At 53.2% G+C, this 16,791-nt stretch overlaps 6 protein-coding genes across 6 annotated transcripts; 2 read left to right on the forward strand and 4 right to left on the reverse strand.

The window, feature by feature from the left end:
• Window positions 1–2,255: 2,255 nt before the first annotated feature.
• On the reverse strand, window positions 2,256–3,674 carry JN550_012090 (uncharacterized protein; the record flags this gene model as incomplete). The annotated part of the gene is made up of 7 exons (XM_049310528.1): window positions 2,256–2,275; window positions 2,335–2,371; window positions 2,427–2,579; window positions 2,629–2,688; window positions 2,741–3,111; window positions 3,163–3,172; window positions 3,228–3,674. The coding sequence occupies 7 exons, from the start codon at window positions 3,672–3,674 to the stop codon at window positions 2,256–2,258; spliced, it is 1,098 nt and encodes a 365-aa protein (XP_049165922.1).
• Window positions 3,675–5,124: 1,450 nt separating this feature from the next.
• On the reverse strand, window positions 5,125–6,379 carry JN550_012091 (uncharacterized protein; the record flags this gene model as incomplete). The annotated part of the gene is made up of 4 exons (XM_049310529.1): window positions 5,125–5,427; window positions 5,488–5,521; window positions 5,574–6,101; window positions 6,171–6,379. The coding sequence occupies 4 exons, from the start codon at window positions 6,377–6,379 to the stop codon at window positions 5,125–5,127; spliced, it is 1,074 nt and encodes a 357-aa protein (XP_049165923.1).
• Window positions 6,380–7,915: 1,536 nt separating this feature from the next.
• JN550_012092 (uncharacterized protein) lies at window positions 7,916–8,767 on the forward strand (the record flags this gene model as incomplete). Its single annotated transcript, XM_049310530.1, has 1 exon — window positions 7,916–8,767. One exon carries the CDS (start codon window positions 7,916–7,918, stop codon window positions 8,765–8,767), a length of 852 nt encoding a protein of 283 aa, XP_049165924.1.
• A 533-nt stretch (window positions 8,768–9,300) lies between these two features.
• Window positions 9,301–10,770, forward strand: JN550_012093 (uncharacterized protein; the record flags this gene model as incomplete). The annotated part of the gene is made up of 3 exons (XM_049310531.1): window positions 9,301–9,498; window positions 9,558–10,449; window positions 10,514–10,770. 3 exons carry the CDS (start codon window positions 9,301–9,303, stop codon window positions 10,768–10,770), a joined length of 1,347 nt encoding a protein of 448 aa, XP_049165925.1.
• Window positions 10,771–11,548: 778 nt separating this feature from the next.
• On the reverse strand, window positions 11,549–13,426 carry JN550_012094 (uncharacterized protein; the record flags this gene model as incomplete). Its single annotated transcript, XM_049310532.1, has 4 exons — window positions 11,549–12,091; window positions 12,144–12,396; window positions 12,453–12,507; window positions 12,652–13,426. The coding sequence occupies 4 exons, from the start codon at window positions 13,424–13,426 to the stop codon at window positions 11,549–11,551; spliced, it is 1,626 nt and encodes a 541-aa protein (XP_049165926.1).
• A 974-nt stretch (window positions 13,427–14,400) lies between these two features.
• On the reverse strand, window positions 14,401–15,222 carry JN550_012095 (uncharacterized protein; the record flags this gene model as incomplete). Its single annotated transcript, XM_049310533.1, has 2 exons — window positions 14,401–14,938; window positions 15,011–15,222. The coding sequence occupies 2 exons, from the start codon at window positions 15,220–15,222 to the stop codon at window positions 14,401–14,403; spliced, it is 750 nt and encodes a 249-aa protein (XP_049165927.1).
• Window positions 15,223–16,791: the final 1,569 nt, after the last annotated feature.

Below are 16,791 nucleotides of genomic sequence, written 5' to 3' on the forward strand. Positions count from 1 at the left end.
AGCGTTACCGAAAGCTCTGGTAATGTAGCAGATGCGTGAGCCTGAGAGGGGTTGGTAGTTTTAGGTATGGATGAGAGTTCGTAGCTGCAGATGTCAAAGAACACGATAGGAAACTTTCTCGGTGGTCAACTCTTCTATGCTTCAAAGCAGCAGCACAATTGACGTACGTCGAGGCGCATGGAGCGGATACATGATTTCTCTGATGAAGCAGCCAAGCCTAGTCTAGCGGCACCCACGAGAATGGCAAATGCAAAGCTTGAATGAAGGATTTTCCCAAACAAGCAATTATAAGCTTAGGTGATTATATTAAAATTATAATACGTTAAGAATTATGCTAACGAGTAAGGTTCACTGTAGTTATATAATTTAAAGAGCGGACTTCAAACTGGGAGTAACTATGTAAATGCTTAGCTGCGGACTGTCGCTCACAATGGTTTGATCTCGAATAAACAAGCAGGACGAAGAAGGAAGCAGTTTCTACTAAGAATACGTTTCGTTTACAATACCAAGATCTGTGCGCTGTGTGTTGCGTATTGATACAACCTTCAGGATGTGCCGGAGGCCAGCGAGAATCCAGGATTACTATTGAAGAGCATAAAAATTAAAAAATAAAAATAAAAACGGAGGGCTCAACCCGAAATCGAATCGGGGTCACTTGCTCCCAAAGCAAGGAGGCTACCACTACCCCATTGAGCCTTCAGGTACTGATGGCACGTTGTCTCCAAAATGTCATGATGTGTTGCGTGGTCACTTGCGCGGAAGGTGCTACCGTATGAGTCACCGGCTTGAGTTGTTGACGCCAGACATTTCAGAGCAAATCGCACCTTGGCAAACACCCAAGTTTTTGATTATTGGACATACTTTCATGTATGGACCATGCTCAATTTAGCATAGAATGAAACGGCCATATGAGCTTCAGGGTCGACTCTCAAAAGGGTAAGTTATGTTCCCAGGCAGCCTTCTCTGCCTTATTCTGCAGGATAACCCCGCCAACTGGTCATCGCAGGCAATCTGACGTGAAAAGTAACAGAACTCAGAGTATGAATGATCCTGTCATCGTCTGTCACCTTAATTGTGGATATCGATATGTTGGGTGGGCACTAGACAATGCTCAGAGCCGGCTCAAATTTCTTACGCTGTTTGGGCGTGTCTTTGGAGGAACAAAAAAGAGCTCATATCAACTTAATTTTTGAACATTCTCTTCGTTCCATAAGCAGCTCCACCTTGATAGGTACACCCAAAGTGGTCAAAATGCCACCACGGCCGTTGACATTGGTCGTCACGGGCTGATCATTTGGGTTTGACCTTCACTTTCTGCCCGTGACCCAATAGAACGGCCGCTTTGTGGTAGAAACGTCACAAAGCCCCAGTCACGCACCAGATCTCGTAGCCGAAGTCGAGTCTAAAGGATGCAAGTAGCTCAAGCTTGATGTTGACGATATCAATAGCGCTCGGATCACCGATATATTGGAGACTTATGGACATGTGATAGACGTTCTGGCAAGCAGCATGAGTTTTGGACTGGATGGAAGCTCGGGGCGGTTTACCGAGGAAGTGCGTGGTCAACTCCAAAATAGATTTTGCGGACCTAATCGCTTGACCAGAATGGCCGTGCGATATATGGAGCAACGTCGATTTGGCATGATTGTGAACATCTCCAGCGCTGCCACGATCAGTGCTGTATGAGCCATGAGGGTACACGGGCCTGCAAAGGCAGCTTTACACAATGAGTATATTAATCCTCATCGATCATGCCAGATGGAAAGCTCAGGAGACACACAGGCCTCCACAAGTCCCTTGCCAGGGGAGTGCATGACCTCGACGTTTGAGTGTTGAGCGTGAATCCGGGTGGGTTTAATACTCCGCCGGCCGGTGCCCTGCAGTATTTGTCATCTCCGTTGGCCGGCGACTCGGAACAAAGCCTCGTAGGCTCGGCTCTCAAGGAGATGAAATCTGGTAAGGTGCTCATAAATGGAGGTACCCAGAGCGGTGCGAGAGCAATATACGAAGTGATTGTTGGGGGAGGTGTTGATAGGAGGAAAGATTTAGAGTCTGTGCTCCCTCTCGGCCGAGACACACAAAGAGCATGGAAACAGACTGTTGATACATTTGGACATATATGTAATAACATGCACGTAGACAAGCCCGATTGATTCTGTTTCCCATAAACTTTCATAGCTATCAAAGCAAGTCCTATTGACCTAAAGTTCGTAGTTCGCTCGGTTCACCGAGTTTGCTAGTCCACCGCTGATGTCTTACAGACATTGAGAATAATCTTTGTAGTAGTCAGTATATGGGTTGTAACTCGGATCTGTCATGATTTATGGAACTTACATGAGTTGATGACGTTGCATGTGTATGGTGAGGCACACTGGTGTTTTTGCATGAGCACCGGTTTCTTAGGAACGATATCTGGTGGTACTCACGGTCGTGGATCCGGTCCACCCGATTCCTCCGCACTGTCCGTACTGTGCTTGCGCGCCACCGGCTGCAGTTGTCGTTGTGGGCGCTGCTGTCGAAGTTGCGGTTGCTTGAGTCGTCGTACCTGACGGGGCAGTAGTAGTAGCAGTTGAGCCACCCTTTGGAATCAATTAGTATCTGCCTGGGAGTTTGGCTTGAGAGCCTTACTTTGATGCCAAACCATTCCATATCGGCATCACCGAATATTTTGATATTATGAGTAACGCCCTAGGACATTGTCAGCTCTGGTCAACGGATCGGGCAGCGTCAAAATACATACAGTTCCATAAACTCCTTCAACATTGGCACCATAGATATATCTGGTGTATGGACTTGCTGGATTATTAGGTATCGTTTGTTGGGGGGTGGTGGAGTAACCAAAAATCCCAGTCCACTGCTTGATAGTTTCGTTATAGTTCTGTGGATACAAAGTTGTGTCTGCAGAGCCATGATGAATTCGCATTTTCGGGCGCGGCCCTGTGTACCCAGGATACATGTTCTTGGCGACCGTAGCCCAATAGTTCTGCGTCTGCGAGATCTTGCCCTGAGAGCAAGTACTGTTCCAGCCGTTGACGGTACCAGTGTAGAAGCAGCCAGCTGGAACTCCTGAGTATGCAATTCCTGCAGCAAACATTTCAGGATATGTGGCGGCTTGGACAACTATTAGCGCGCAGAAACCTCCTTGTTATAAATGGGTAATACCTAGAACGTTCTGGCACAACAGCTGTGAGCAGACATACTTAATCTCCATTTCAATGGGTACTTACTGTCATCATGGCACCTGAGCTTGAACCTGTCACGAAAACTCGACTCGAATCGGCACCATACTTGCCAATAGTGTACGTAACCATGTTAGCAATCGAGTTGCTATCCGCGCCCCCATTGTGTGTGAGAGCTGCAGTCGAGGATACATCCCAACAGGTCCCGCTGTACGGAGATTCAGGGTAGATTACAATGAATCCGTATTGTTCTGCAAGCGTTGCGTATGGGGTTCCACTATAGTACGCTTGAGCAGTACCTGAGCAGTAGTGAATGGCGACAATGATGGCCGGTTTTGCTGCGAGTTTGTTGGGTACATATATGTACATCTTTGTGCCAGATGAGTTCTCTCCAAAGTTGGTGACCTGCGTCAAGGAGGCGCGCTTCTCCATCCCCTCGGCCAGTGTGAGCTGGCAGAGGGCCAACAGCAAGATAGACCACAGCGATACAAACATGATTGCTGGACTGATGGTGTCGCCGAGGTGCTACTAGTGCAAGGCTCCAATGAAAAACCCTCGGGGCCGTCGACGCTGTAGGATGTGGCATATTATTATAAGGGCACTACTGAGGTTCCGTTCAGCCGTTGCAGTTCAACTGCGGATAGCCTGCTTCCGAATGGACGGACACATTGCCTGGTGTTGATTCCTTTTGTCCCATTAGAGAACGCTATGCTGGAATTGGCTCGGAGATCAGGTCTAACACCTAGGTGGACCGTTGAACCGGGAGACCGGTAGACCGGTAGCCTTAGTGCACGATCTTGCACTCGCAATTTACTTACGCGTCTTTGGTGTCGACCAAACCCGCTAATTGTTCACTCATTAAAGCTGAGTAGTCTAAGTCCTTCCCCATTCATTGTTCTTTCTCAGCAAACGACATCTAATGCAATGATATTGGGGAAGTGGCGGAGTAGCAATGCCTCTATTGTAGTGCTTCTGTTCCGGAACGAATCCGGGACAAATCCGGATCTGGTGAGATACAAATCTTCCGCCAATTGGTACATGAGCACCGTTACATTCCCCACACGGCGAATGAGAGCCCCACGCGCCAGATCCGGACGTTCAGGCCCATCCGTATTGTTCGTTCTGACGGAGGCAGGTATAGACTTGGGCTACGTAGGAGAAGCATCTCGGTTCCGCGGTGGCGGCGTGGAGTACCATCGACGTTTAACAAATGAATATCGTCCTCGCACACGTTCTTCAACCAGCAGCCTCAAAGTAACGCTTCTGACTTGTCGGTCGAGATGAACTAGAAGCCTGACCGTTCATTTCATCGCACTGATAATTTGCTGGTTCGCGTCCTTCAACGTTTCAAATGTACCATAATCCCACAGTAACACTTCATCGAAAGAATTACCAAGCCTTTTGATTCAAGAGTGGGCATACATCACACATGATGCGGTTGCCATGCGTGAGCGAAGGACACTGTGCGTAGTTTCATTAGGTGCGGCACACTAGGTTACCCATTTCAACTTCTAAATCCACAGCTTAGAACCTTGTTGGTAGAGATAAGATTTCATAGTAGCCTCGCCGGCATGTCTTCGTTTCACCCATCCCCTCATTTGCCACCAGTTATGTCTAGTAAACAAAGCAATTTGATTATTAAACACTACTATGTGTAAGACTCATCTCTGGCTGGAAAAAGTTGAGAAAATAGAACGAACAAGATTCGTGGACCGAGGTCGATTTCAGCTCTAGCAAACGATTCTGTACATGTCAAGGAAAAAAGCAACGAAAGCAATGAATGCAAAGTATGCGACGCAGACCAGGACTCCAGTCCATGCGCAAAGCCACAGAATAAAGTCAACTCGGTGTCCAATATCAAAGAGGTGGAGTAGGTTGTGCAAGTTGGCACACCGTTCCATTAGCCATCCACAACAAACCATGTACACGCACTGAAACCTGGTGATCAAAGCGGTACAAGAAAGCTCCCATCCTGTTGTTTGTAGTCCATGATGCCAAACCTTTTCGACCTGATGTAAAAATTGTGACAGGCAGTCTGAAACGTCTCAAACGTCTCGATGAATCTTTCCAAGCCTTCCTGCATATTGTGGTCGTAGGCCTTTCCTTTGTTTCTCAGGGAGGCAACCGCGGCATCAAACCTCTCGGCCGAGCTGTGAAGTTGATCAACAACATTTGTCACGGCGGACTCGAGAGTCTTCTCGGTGTCGCTGAGCAAAATTGGAATCATGTTGGTCACTGTGCCCTCTCGCTGATTATTGTCAGTTGACTCATACAGGAATCGGATCTGGCTATCAGGCCGGGAACATACCATTTCTTTCTTAAGAGAGAATAGATCATTGCACCTGCATTATTGAGCAAAGGAATACTAGCTGGGTAGTGATCAGATGTACTTACAGGCAAGGCTGGAAACTGGCTTCTACCCTCATTGTCATGACCTCTGGTGACCATGCCAGATCAGCGGGCAATCTGGTATTAGCCACGTACTGGTGGAGTGTTGCGTAGGCAAATACAGCGCCAACGCCATGCCGCCATGACCAGTAATCCTCGGCGGTGGGTATGGTCCCGGCAAGTCGAAACTGCTGCTCGGGACCGCTTGCCTCGATAAACTCTTCCAAGTCCCTAGCCAGAATGGGGATTTGAGTTTGGAACGGGTCGGCCTTGAGCAGAATCGATGCCACAGAGGCGAAGGTGCCGAACTCCTTCGGCGTCTCTGCGTCCGCGTACGGCTGGCTATCGAGCTTGAGCTCCCGCCGCATAAACGCTATGCAGTCTCTTCTCAAGTCTGATGCGGCTGTGTAGTCGGAGGCGTAGTCTTGAACTTTGGGGTCGATCTCCTTGTCAATGGCGTCGTCCAGTACAAACAATGCCACAGTGAAGAGACCCATGGTTTTGAGTTGTTCCCACTCGGCTCTCGGGTACATCCTGGTTTGAGCATTAGCAATTTGGCCAAGGATCCCCAAGATAGATGCGCCGAGAGCGATAGTTACATACGCTGAAGCGAGAAATGCCAGGTCTATAGCTTTGCACTTCTGGCGAGCCTTTTCGTCCCCTATCCGCTTGTCGATGTCTTCATTCACTACCTCGGCCAGCCTTTCATAGTCGGGGTTGACACCTGAGGCCCATCGCCCGTACAATGGTCTTAGGTCGGGGATGACTAATGTTTTGCCCCTCAGGCTGTTGTATATTTCGTCTATATGCATTGTAGTTGGCAATCTGGCGACGAACGTGCCTTACAGGTCGGGTTCGTGGGTTGCGAGGTAGCAGAAAATGGCTCGCGACATGATCTGATTGGGGAGACCCGCTACTTGGATGTTGTGACCACCACATAGCCAAACCCCTGCAAGCGGTTCTGTGGATGCCCAGCCGATGTGCTGGCCCGGTTCTTCGGGTCCAGGCGTTTTTTGACGTGACGAAGACTTTGTTTGTATGCACCAGTTCGGCGTCCCCAATAAACAAAGCTTTTTGAAGCGGATCTTGATAAGCGAACCAATGGATGGCTATATCTCACCCTCCACGACCCGTTCTCGAGACCCATATACGCTGCAACTAGACATTGTTGTATTGAACATCTGACTCGTGACCGGTCTCCTGCTCGGGGCCCCCAAGTTTCACTGGCTTGCAGCGGAATTCCATCCCATCATTTGCGCCAGACCATTGGTATGCTACATTGCCATGAAGTTGGTTACTCAATGCAGCATTTGCTGCAGCGCATTGTTCCAAGTGCCGGTGTCAGCTTCAGCCCCCCGCAGCAGCGCCGAGGCAACTCTTCGGACTGTAATTGTGACCCATAGAGGTGATCGACACAGCGGTCATTACTGTACCAGCTCGTTGTAGGCATACGTCGCAGGGCCGCATACGTCTGGGCCCTGGAGTGACGTGTCCGCCAAAGTTCAGTAATCATCTCAACCACAACAATGAATTCTGGAGGATGTATTAGGCTTGCTGGCATCCTTTCTGCTGCTTGACCAATAAGAGTGCAATTACAGTGGCCAGCTTTCGCACCTTCTCGAGCTTATGCTGGCGATGGCTTTACAGTCGAGCTGCTCGTTTCTCGAGTGTTTGTGGGCCGAAACATATTCAGTCTGCGCGCGCGCACATGAGTATACAACAATGAACTGGTTTCTATAGTCGGACTGTCAAATCAATCTATACTCTGACACCAATTAGAGCCTTGCATGACGTCACGCTCCTTCAGTCCAATAAGTTGCGCCTGAGCTCGTTGATAGGTTACCGACAGGCTGGATACGGTCTCAAGATGGTGCAGTCACATTCTTTTTCTCATCCCGACAGCCACTGGCATTGGCATCGGCACAATAGCACAGCCGCACGAGGACGGAGGTCAAAACTGGCAAGGAGAAAAGAAGCAATGTATATCAAGGATCGGGGTTCCTTGACGATGTTGTTTCGCCCTCTCGCAATCCAGACGGCGGCCCGCAACGATGAGCCGGCTGCTTTGTGCTCTGTGGCCGTGGAGTAGGTGCCGAGGGCCGCGAAGGATCACCTTTGTCACAGGCGGCTTTAGTTGCAGCCACGACCTTGGAAGGCAACGAGTTTCACTCAGGCTGCGCCTTCACATACCTAGCCACTTCGCCTCCAGTCAGATTTTGGTGTGATGCTCTGCGTCGCAATAAATTCTAATTTCAAAAAATTAATTTCTTTTCCCTAACCGGCCGTCGGCAGCTTACCAGCGGCTTATCAGATACTTGCATCGCTCTTCTCGACAAGTTTGCAGCACAATGGGTCGCCCGAAATCCGCGGAACACGTAGGTGCAGCGGTGCCTAAGGATGCTCCCCCGCCGTACACAGAGGCCACAGGCCAGTCCAGTGCAGCAACACCACAGCAAGGCCCTCCGGCGCATCAACCATCAGCACAGCACCCAGGCCCTCAAGGCCCGGCGCAAGCCCAGGTCGCCCGCCAGTTCCCGCCCGCCTTCTCGGTGTATCGCGATTCGGCGTGGGGACGGACGTACATGCTCGGTGAACACCAAGCGACACCGCTCTATGCCATTACCCTGCACACCGGCTGGTCGGGCCAGCCAGACGTGGTGCTGCACGGCAGCAGTAGTGAAAACGCACCCCCGCTGGCCGGCGTGGAGACCACCGCCTTCAGCCGGGCCGCCACAGTGAGCCTTCCTCCCCTGCCTGGATCTGGTCGTTCGGTGGCGGAAGAGCCCATGGCTTTCTCCGGCTTCGGCAACGGCACCCACTCTTTCACCATTGAGGTGGGCAACACGGGTACGACGGGGCGCCGCGAGTCGTTCGAGTGGCGGCACAGTCACGGCGCAGAAGTCGACCAGCTCGGTGGCAGGGGGTCAGGATGGAAGCTTGTACGGCTGGCCTCTGATGCACCAGAGGGTGTGGGCGGCGGCTCCCACTTCGTAGGCGGAGGACCCCAGTCCAGCGATGGCAAAGAAGTCGTCGCCGTCTGGGCTAATGCGCGGACGAGCTTGTCCAAGATTTTAAACTTCCGATTCTTCGGGAGCGGCGTCACCGGGGTCATGGGGGAGCGCTGGGCCATCATGGCTGTCATCACGGCGTTGAGGATATGGGACAAGGAGAGAAAATCGAGGCAGAACAGCAGCGCTTGAAACTCAGCAGATCGGCGCGGCAAGTACTAGTTTATTACTATTTAGATATATGGAATGGATATACCCCTTGGGCTCGTAACCTGTCATGCGCTGGTAAAGACCACGGAGTTACGATGGTAGGCATTGGCAACGTTCGGCGACTATTATTGCGTAAGAGTGCCCAAGGAACCGGTGACTTATAAGAATAGTGGCTAGAATGGAACACCTGCTGCTCCAAAGTAACTTTACGGCGGAAGGGGCATAACTCTGTTAAGAGTGTATAGCGGTGTAGAAACGCGATGGAATTACGCGCTAATTCAGTTCTGGTAGACGACGGGAACTCCGAAAGTGGCAGGTGGTTAAACTCGGATGCGCTTCGATAGTTGCGCGGCAGGGATCGGCTCCGGTGCCGTCGTGTCCGTCGTAACGTCACTTCAAGATCGCGGGGCTGGTTCTGGCTCGACATGATTGAATTGCTTAGACAGTTGCAATTCGTCACCACTGGGTATGACAGAGTCTCCCTGAGTAGCACCCGTGCCGTTTGAACCTCAAACATGCGGGGAATCGTTGGTTCCATCGCCGGAGCCGTTGCGCTCATTGCCGTGGGTGCAATTGGAGCCAAGACCAAATCGCCCGAGATACACGCCCTACCCTCCCTACGAGAGCAGTCGGAGATCGTTGACGGCTGGACTGAAGAGCGCAAAGCATTGATCCCAGGAATCCTCCGCAAGTATGATATCGATGCCTGGCTGGTCCGTATATGACTTCCTCAGCTATGTGTTGGGCAAAACTCCACTAACACCACCCTCAGATAAGTCAGCGTGAGTACGCCGAGGACACCACCTTCTGGGCCCTCAAGGACTTTGTTCAGTTCTCCGCCAGACGCAGGACTACGCAGCTCTTTCTGGCCAGCGGCCCGGGGAACGCCTCGACGGCGTACTCCTGGATTGACAACACGGCGCAGGTCTGGCATGAGCTCAAGGCGATCCTGGCGGACCGCCAGCCCAGGTCCATCGCGCTGAACACGCACCAGGAGCTCGCGTTCTCCGGTGGACTGCACGCCGGAGAGCGGGATGCCATCGCCGCGGCATTAGACCAGGAATGGGAGGACAAGTTTGTACTGGAGCCCATGCTCGGGATTGAGCTGATAGCCACCATGGTGGACAGCCGGCTCGGGTGGTATCGGAAGATGATGGAGACCGCGTGGGCGATTATCGAAGAGGGCTTCAGCTCGAAGGTCATCGTTCCCAACAAGACGACCACGGCAGACGTCACTTGGTGGATGCGGGAGAGGATACAGGCGCTCAACTACACCACCTGGTTTCAGCCTGGCGTCTACATTCTGACAGCGGACGATCTGGACCACGACAACCCCCTCAACTCGCCAGACCACCTGATACGATACGGCGACATCATTCATACCGATTTCGGTGTCACGGCCTTGGGCTTGAACACGGATACCCAGCACCTGGCCTATGTACTCCGTCCTGGAGAGACAAGGGCTGATATTCCTCAGGGGTTCCTCGAGGGTCTGAGGAAGGTGAACAGACTCCAAGACATCACACGAGAGAACATGAAAATCGGAGTGACGGGCAACGACATCCTCAAAGCAATTCTCGCGCAGGCGCATCGTGAGGGAATTGAAGGCAAGATCTACTGCCACGCCACGGGAGAGTTTGGGCACAGCGCTGGAACGGTGATTGGTACGTTTCACTACCGCTCCCTGGGGTCTTTTTTTCCTGCGTTGAGTCTGACTGACGTCGATAGGTATGACAAACCTCCAAGACGGCGTGCCGGTCCTTGGTGACCTTCCTCTGCTGAAGAACACGTACTACAGCGTCGAGCTGTACGCGGAGCACTTTGTCCCCGAGAAGAACAGAACCATCATATTCCCACAGGAAGAGGACGTCTACTGGAATGAACCGACGGGTACCTGGGAATGGGTTTATGGGCAGCAGACTGAGTTTCTGCTAATCCAGCCTCCTAGTAGCAGTCTCGTGGCCGACGGTCCGGCTGAGCTCTGATATCTATACATTGCTTTGGATAACGTAATCCCCAGAAGTAGGGCCGTTCCAGCATTTTCAGCGCCGTAATGCCCAAGCTCGTAAATGCGCACTTGCTCCATTTGCAGCAGGATAGGCCGCGTGTGGCTGATGTAGTTAACTGACTTGATTATATAACCCAAAGTAACGCAAGCTAAGGATTGTACAGTTCTCCATGTGCCAATTCGAAAGAACTTATGCTTCCACGTTAACAACGCTAGCAAAAGCCGACATTCTCGAGTCGCCTACAACATAATCGACTATCACGCTAGTAATGCAAGATACGATGGGCTATATTAGTTGGTATGAGCAATATCTAGTCTCCCCATTCATAAGGACGTAGATGAGGCGCTGTTCATAGTCGGTATTCATTACTAAACTAGAGAAACCCTCCTATTTTTTCTCGGGAGAAGGCGTATAGGCATAGCGGGTCTTCTCTTGTATCAAATCAACGCTCTATCCATCCCACATGGTCTTGATTCTTGAGTAGCGCTTGGAGGAAGAAAAGAGACATGTCTAAGCTGTGTTTTGCCCGCCACTTGTTCCCACAATGAATCGTCCTTGCAAGCCTGACAGCTTTCGGCCACAATACGTCGCGATTTCGGGGCAAGCTTCCGTTTGTTAGGACTGGTCCTGTCCGAAACCAGAGGCTCTCCATTCGCGAGATCATCAAGCTTCGGCCCCACCTCTCGCATACAACTTTGCAAGTTCAGCATGCAACTCAGCTAAAATCTGCGCAATTGACTGTAGAGAAGGAGACCTATCGCTTCTTCACCTCATAAGACCAGCCTTCTATGCCCTCGCCACGGCTTCCCGGTGTCAAACCTGGAAGCTTGATATCTTCCATGCCAGGTGTGTCGTCTAACCAGGGGTGGTTCGCCATGCCGCCTGCATTCGCCCGCTTTTCCGGTATCAGTTCGAGCATGGGAATCAAGAAGCTGGCGACCTCGGAAGGATGGTACTCCATCGTCTCGTCGCCATCATCCTCGCCGTCCTTCTTCTCGGCGGCCGCCTTGGCCTTGCGTTCTCGTTCCTCTCGTTCCTTGGGCGTGAGATCCTTCGAGTCCTTGAAGTGGTACTTTTCCTTCAGAACATCGGGAAGCGCCCAGTGACGCAGCCGGTGAATGTTGCGAAGCTCGCCTCTTTTATTGAAAATCTCCTGTGACCATCGGCCGTTCTTCCAAAGGTCTTTGGGAAATGGGCCGAGAAGCTCGATTATTTGCGCAATGTGATCGTCATCCTTTCCATACTTGGTCCCCGACTGGGGGTCAAACAGATAATCGCCAGTGATGAGCTCGAACACCTAGCATTGGGTCAGGCAGCCGAAATGAGGGACAGGAAGCAGGACAACTTACCATGGCGGCCATGCTCCAGACATCAGTGCTCGCACCCCATTTACCTCCCAGGATGACTTCGGGAGAACGATATTGCCTCGTCTGAATATCGTTCGTGAAGTGGTGCGAAACCCAACAGGCGTTGCCTAGGTCGGCAATCTTGACGTTGATGATGGGTCCCTTCCGCTTCCGTTTCTTCTTGTCGCTGGGTGAACTAGAGCCTGTACCGCTCTTGTCGAGTGAGATGCCCGAGACCTCCTTCGTGAGAATGTCCCTGAGATGTTGTCAGCAGAGCGGTCATCACTTTGGGGGGAGTAGTGGCATCCTTACGCAGTCTTCTCTCTCTGTTCCTGATTCTCGGTCTGGCTCTTAGCACCTGTCGAGGCTGGTTCGGGTGTTAGCAGCGTAGCTCGGGCCGCAGAGAGGCATTGTCATGGGAGGGGCTGGTAGTTGAGGGTCATGGATGTGTTGGTGGGGTATGGGTATAAGACGGCGGGGCTAAACCAGGGGGCGCCACGAGGGGACTCACCATTGTCGTGCATCATGGCATTGAGACTAGTGTGCGACTTGGGCGACGGGAACATGTTGTCGCGGTTGAAGGAGGCGTTGAGAGGCGATGGCAAAGGCTGGCTGCCCGTGATCAAAGTCCGTCTGCGCCTCCGGCCATTCCTGTGGTTCTCCTTGTCTGAACCCTCGCTCTTAACCACCTTCTTGACAACCTGCTCCACGTCTCCGATCTCGATGAGTACGTTTTCGGGTTTGAGGTCGGTGTGGATGATGCCGCATTCTCGGTGAAGGTAGTCCAGACCCATCAGAACCTGCTTTGCGATCTGCATGACAAGATCCCGCGGGATACCGCGGTGATGCCACTTCTTGATGAGCCCCAAGAGGTTCTCGCCCAGCACTTCAAACACCATGCATACGTGCACGCCATTTGGCCCCTTGTGCTCGAAGGAGTCGAGCAGACTGACGACGTACTTGCGGCCGGGGTGGTTCGGGTTCGCCTCGACGATTTTCTTCAGGAGCTTGATCTCGTCGATGGCCGTCTCGGTGTAGTGGCTGGCGGACCGTACCACCTTCAAGGCCACATGCTTGCCTGTCGTGTTGTCCCGGGAGAGCCAGACTGTCGAGAAGTGACCCCAGCCCAGCTTGCGCACGACCGTGTACTTCCCATCCTTGAACTTCTCGCCAATCTGCACGGGGTGGTACCCACCCTTGCAGTAATCCTCGGAATCCTCCTCGTCGGCTGTGTTCTCGGCGGCGTCCTCAGGGCCCGATGACGAGGCGGGCGAGTGGGGGTTCATGGCGCTTGCGAGTTGCGGCGGTCTGCGCTCGGGGAATATGGTAAGCAAAGGGCCCTCAAGAAACGATCAAAAGAGAGACGGTGTCGCTGTCCAGCATTCTCTATAGGGAGTGGCAAAAGGCGCACGCGCAAGGAGGAACGGATTGGGCGGGAGAGCGAGAGACAGAATTGCGGGATGGCTGTGGGCAATCAAGGTAGGTAGGTAGGTAGGTAGGTGTGTAGCAGGGACAGCAGCCGCAGGCATGGGTATGGGCATGTGGCCGGGCGCGTAGGCTTGCAGACTGGATGGCTGCGTCTGGCGAGGCCCAAGGGGGGGGGCAGGGCAGGGCAGCGACAAGAGAGCAGCAGACGAGCAGTAAAGGTGCAGGCAAGTGTTGGGGTCGGAATGCCCACCAAGACTAGAGCCAGCCGCCAGCCAGAGAGACAGAGAGAGAAAGCTCTCGTAGCAGAAGCCGCCCTCAGCTTGGAGAGCGACGGCAGCCAGGTGGTGGGTGGTGGTGTGGTGGGGGTGGTTGTGGGTAGCGAGGTAGGTCAATTAGGGTCCAAGGCTAGCAACCTTTTCTTCATCCTGTCCTGATCTTTGTTTCTTGTCGGCCGCGCTGTAGTACCACGGGGTCGCAAACCTTAACCTAGAGGCGTGCGTGCTGGCGAGGGTTGTGGGTGTTTCCGAACGCTTGGTGGGTGAGGGGATGTAGGTATGTAGGTAGGGTATGTAGGAGGTATGTAGGTATGTAGGTATGTAGTTATGTAGTGTGCAGGACGAGTGAACGAACGTGAATGAATGGAAGGCAAAGCCCATGCAGCAGCAGTCTGGTCTGGGGAAGCGGGCAAAGCAAAGCCTAGGGAAACCAAATGGCGGAGAGCGAGGTCATGAATCAGATGCAGAGACAGGAGTCGACCGTACAGATCAAATCCACAACGCTGCTGGGGGCGAGCCAGTGGTGAACGTCGCTGGGTAGCAATTCTCAAATCAAATCAGACCGCAAAAGCGATGCGGGAGACGCGCAGGAGAAAGCGGGCTCCATTTGACGATCCCCCCTCTCTCACGCGCACTTGGTATCGTGAGACATTTGTGCACAACCACGAGCATGACGGCCCGCCCCTGTGACTCGGCTCTCTTGCCACGGTGAGAGAGAGAGCAAGATGCGAGCTTTCTTGCTCTACCGAGTCCTGCTCGAGTACGGTCCAGAGACAGCTTTCGTTGATCTCCCTCTTGACTGGGGCCGGGCCGCTCATACGTAGCAGGAGCATAGGGCCCGTCCACAGATTAGCTAGGAGCTGAGCGGTACCATATTCCAGGATGCCGACCTCAGCCCCGCCGCCAATGGATAGACACAACGCCAGCCACTGGGGACCACTCGACCATCCTCGGGCTGCAGATTCGCATTGTCGCAACTGAGACAGGCGGCCATCTGCCGTACGGCCCAGGGGCCAGAGCAGACTCTCCGACACAGCTGCCACTGGCACTGGCTGCGACGCCCCTAGCACTAGCAGGGACAAAGAGAACAGAGAGCTTTTTATAGATCACGCGTAGAACGGGCAACGCAGGCTGCATGCCGACAGAGATCAGAAACTGTTTACTTACCCAGTCGGAGGCGCCCCCTCGGTGGTGATGATGGGCTTCAGTCCCTCCTTCTTGCGCTTCTTGGTCAGCGATGAGCCGCCATTGGCACCGGCCATCAATGGCGGCTCTGCTCCCGTCGGGCCTGCGGCGTCCGTTGATGCCGGTGTCTGTGTCTGAGGCTGGCCGGCTGCAGCAGCCGCCGCTGGCTCTCCTGCAGATTTGCTGCCATTCATGGTGGCGTGGCGGAACTGTGAAAGGCGTGATGGTCACTAAACTGCGGGCGCGCACACAGTCCAGGTCTGTGTTGGCGAGCTGGCTAGTCGAGTTGGCCTCACGGAATTTGTCAGGTATGCAAAACCGAAGGCGTGACTTTGCCAAACACTGAGCGAAATGGTGGCGATCGCGCTGTTTCTGGCGCGTTCGTGCAAGTGTAACGACAAGTGGCGTCGGTTATACTGTGCAGAGGTGCACGTTGCTGGCTGGATGCGGCGTGGGTGCACGCTGGTCTCGACTGGTTCGCTGTACTGTTGGTTTGGTCGTCTCGATTGCGATGCGATGCGATGCGATGCGATGTGATGCCCACTTACAGCCGCGGCGGGATAACGTAGCGATGGTGTATGTCGACGACGGATGCTCGGGGGGGACTTGATCGCACACAGGCGTTTCCGACCGAGGGAAGAGAAGGGAGTGGTCGTCTGTCGAGGCGACTTGCTGATGTGATAATGGCGACTAACCTGCTTGTCGGTGGTGGAGATAGCGATGGCGATGGCGATGGCGGGGGAGGCTGAGATTAGCACTGGAGCTCTGTCCTCAATGCGAACAGGCCTGCTTGGTCGCCCGAGGGGCTGATGTTGTGCAGATTTTGGGAGCCGACGGATGGATCTCAGAACGTCATGCTTTAGCCAGGCAGGGCTCGCTCGGTTGCTTGCTTGGTTGCTTGCGCCTGCGCCCCCTTGGGGATCCCTTGGGTAGCTCGTATATCTAACCTGGGCAGGTCGAGGAGTCGTGCGATTGCCCGGTATCCAATATCTGTGGCTGGGCTGGAGGAGGATCGGAAACTGGCGCAGCAGCCGGCACGGGTAGAGAGATACAACAAGTCTATTGCGAGCAAGTCTTATAACAGCAATACTATGTATAGTCGATAGGAGGAAACGGAGCCGCCGCAACAGGACAAAGGAAGCTGGGGAGGTGCGAGGACTTCCAGCAATGACTCGAAGAGTGGGAAGCGCCCAGTAGGCGGGTGGAAATGGAGTAGAAGGGGCCTTGCGAGACACACTAACAGGTTATCGTCTGACGCTTGTCTGTCCACTGTCCCTGTCGGCAGCTTCTGCGCCCGCGATGCCCCCAAAAAAGCGCTATCGCTCATCACAGCTTCGCCAAAATCTCAGATTGCACCCCCAAAGCCAGCCCGCCCCGTCCGTCGCGGGCACAGTATCCACCACGAGTCGTCCGTACTATGTGCCGCCCCAGCCCGCTGGCATGGCCTGCATGTGCATCTTCCAGGCGCATACTGTTTTGCTACTGTCCCTCCATGTCCCTGGGCCTGATTTCTGCCAGAAATGACCTCAGTGGCCCACTCCTCCCATGCGCACCCAGGGATCTGTGTCTGGTCTTTGAACCACCAGGAACGTCAAGCATCGACGAATCTGCCGCGGGGGTCAAGATACGGCTGGATCCCAATCCCTCGTCTGCTTATATGCACACATGTCTGTCGCAATGCATCAGCATCGTCATTGTCATCATCACAGTGATGGTATGCCATCCTCCCACATCTGCGTGTTGTTGCAGCCCACTTCTGGCAA

The sequence above is a fragment of the Neoarthrinium moseri genome (assembly GCF_022829205.1).
Source record: "Neoarthrinium moseri strain CBS 164.80 chromosome Unknown scaffold79_Wmoseri_CBS_16480, whole genome shotgun sequence".
In the NCBI taxonomy this organism is placed as follows: Eukaryota; Fungi; Ascomycota; class Sordariomycetes; order Amphisphaeriales; family Apiosporaceae; genus Neoarthrinium; species Neoarthrinium moseri.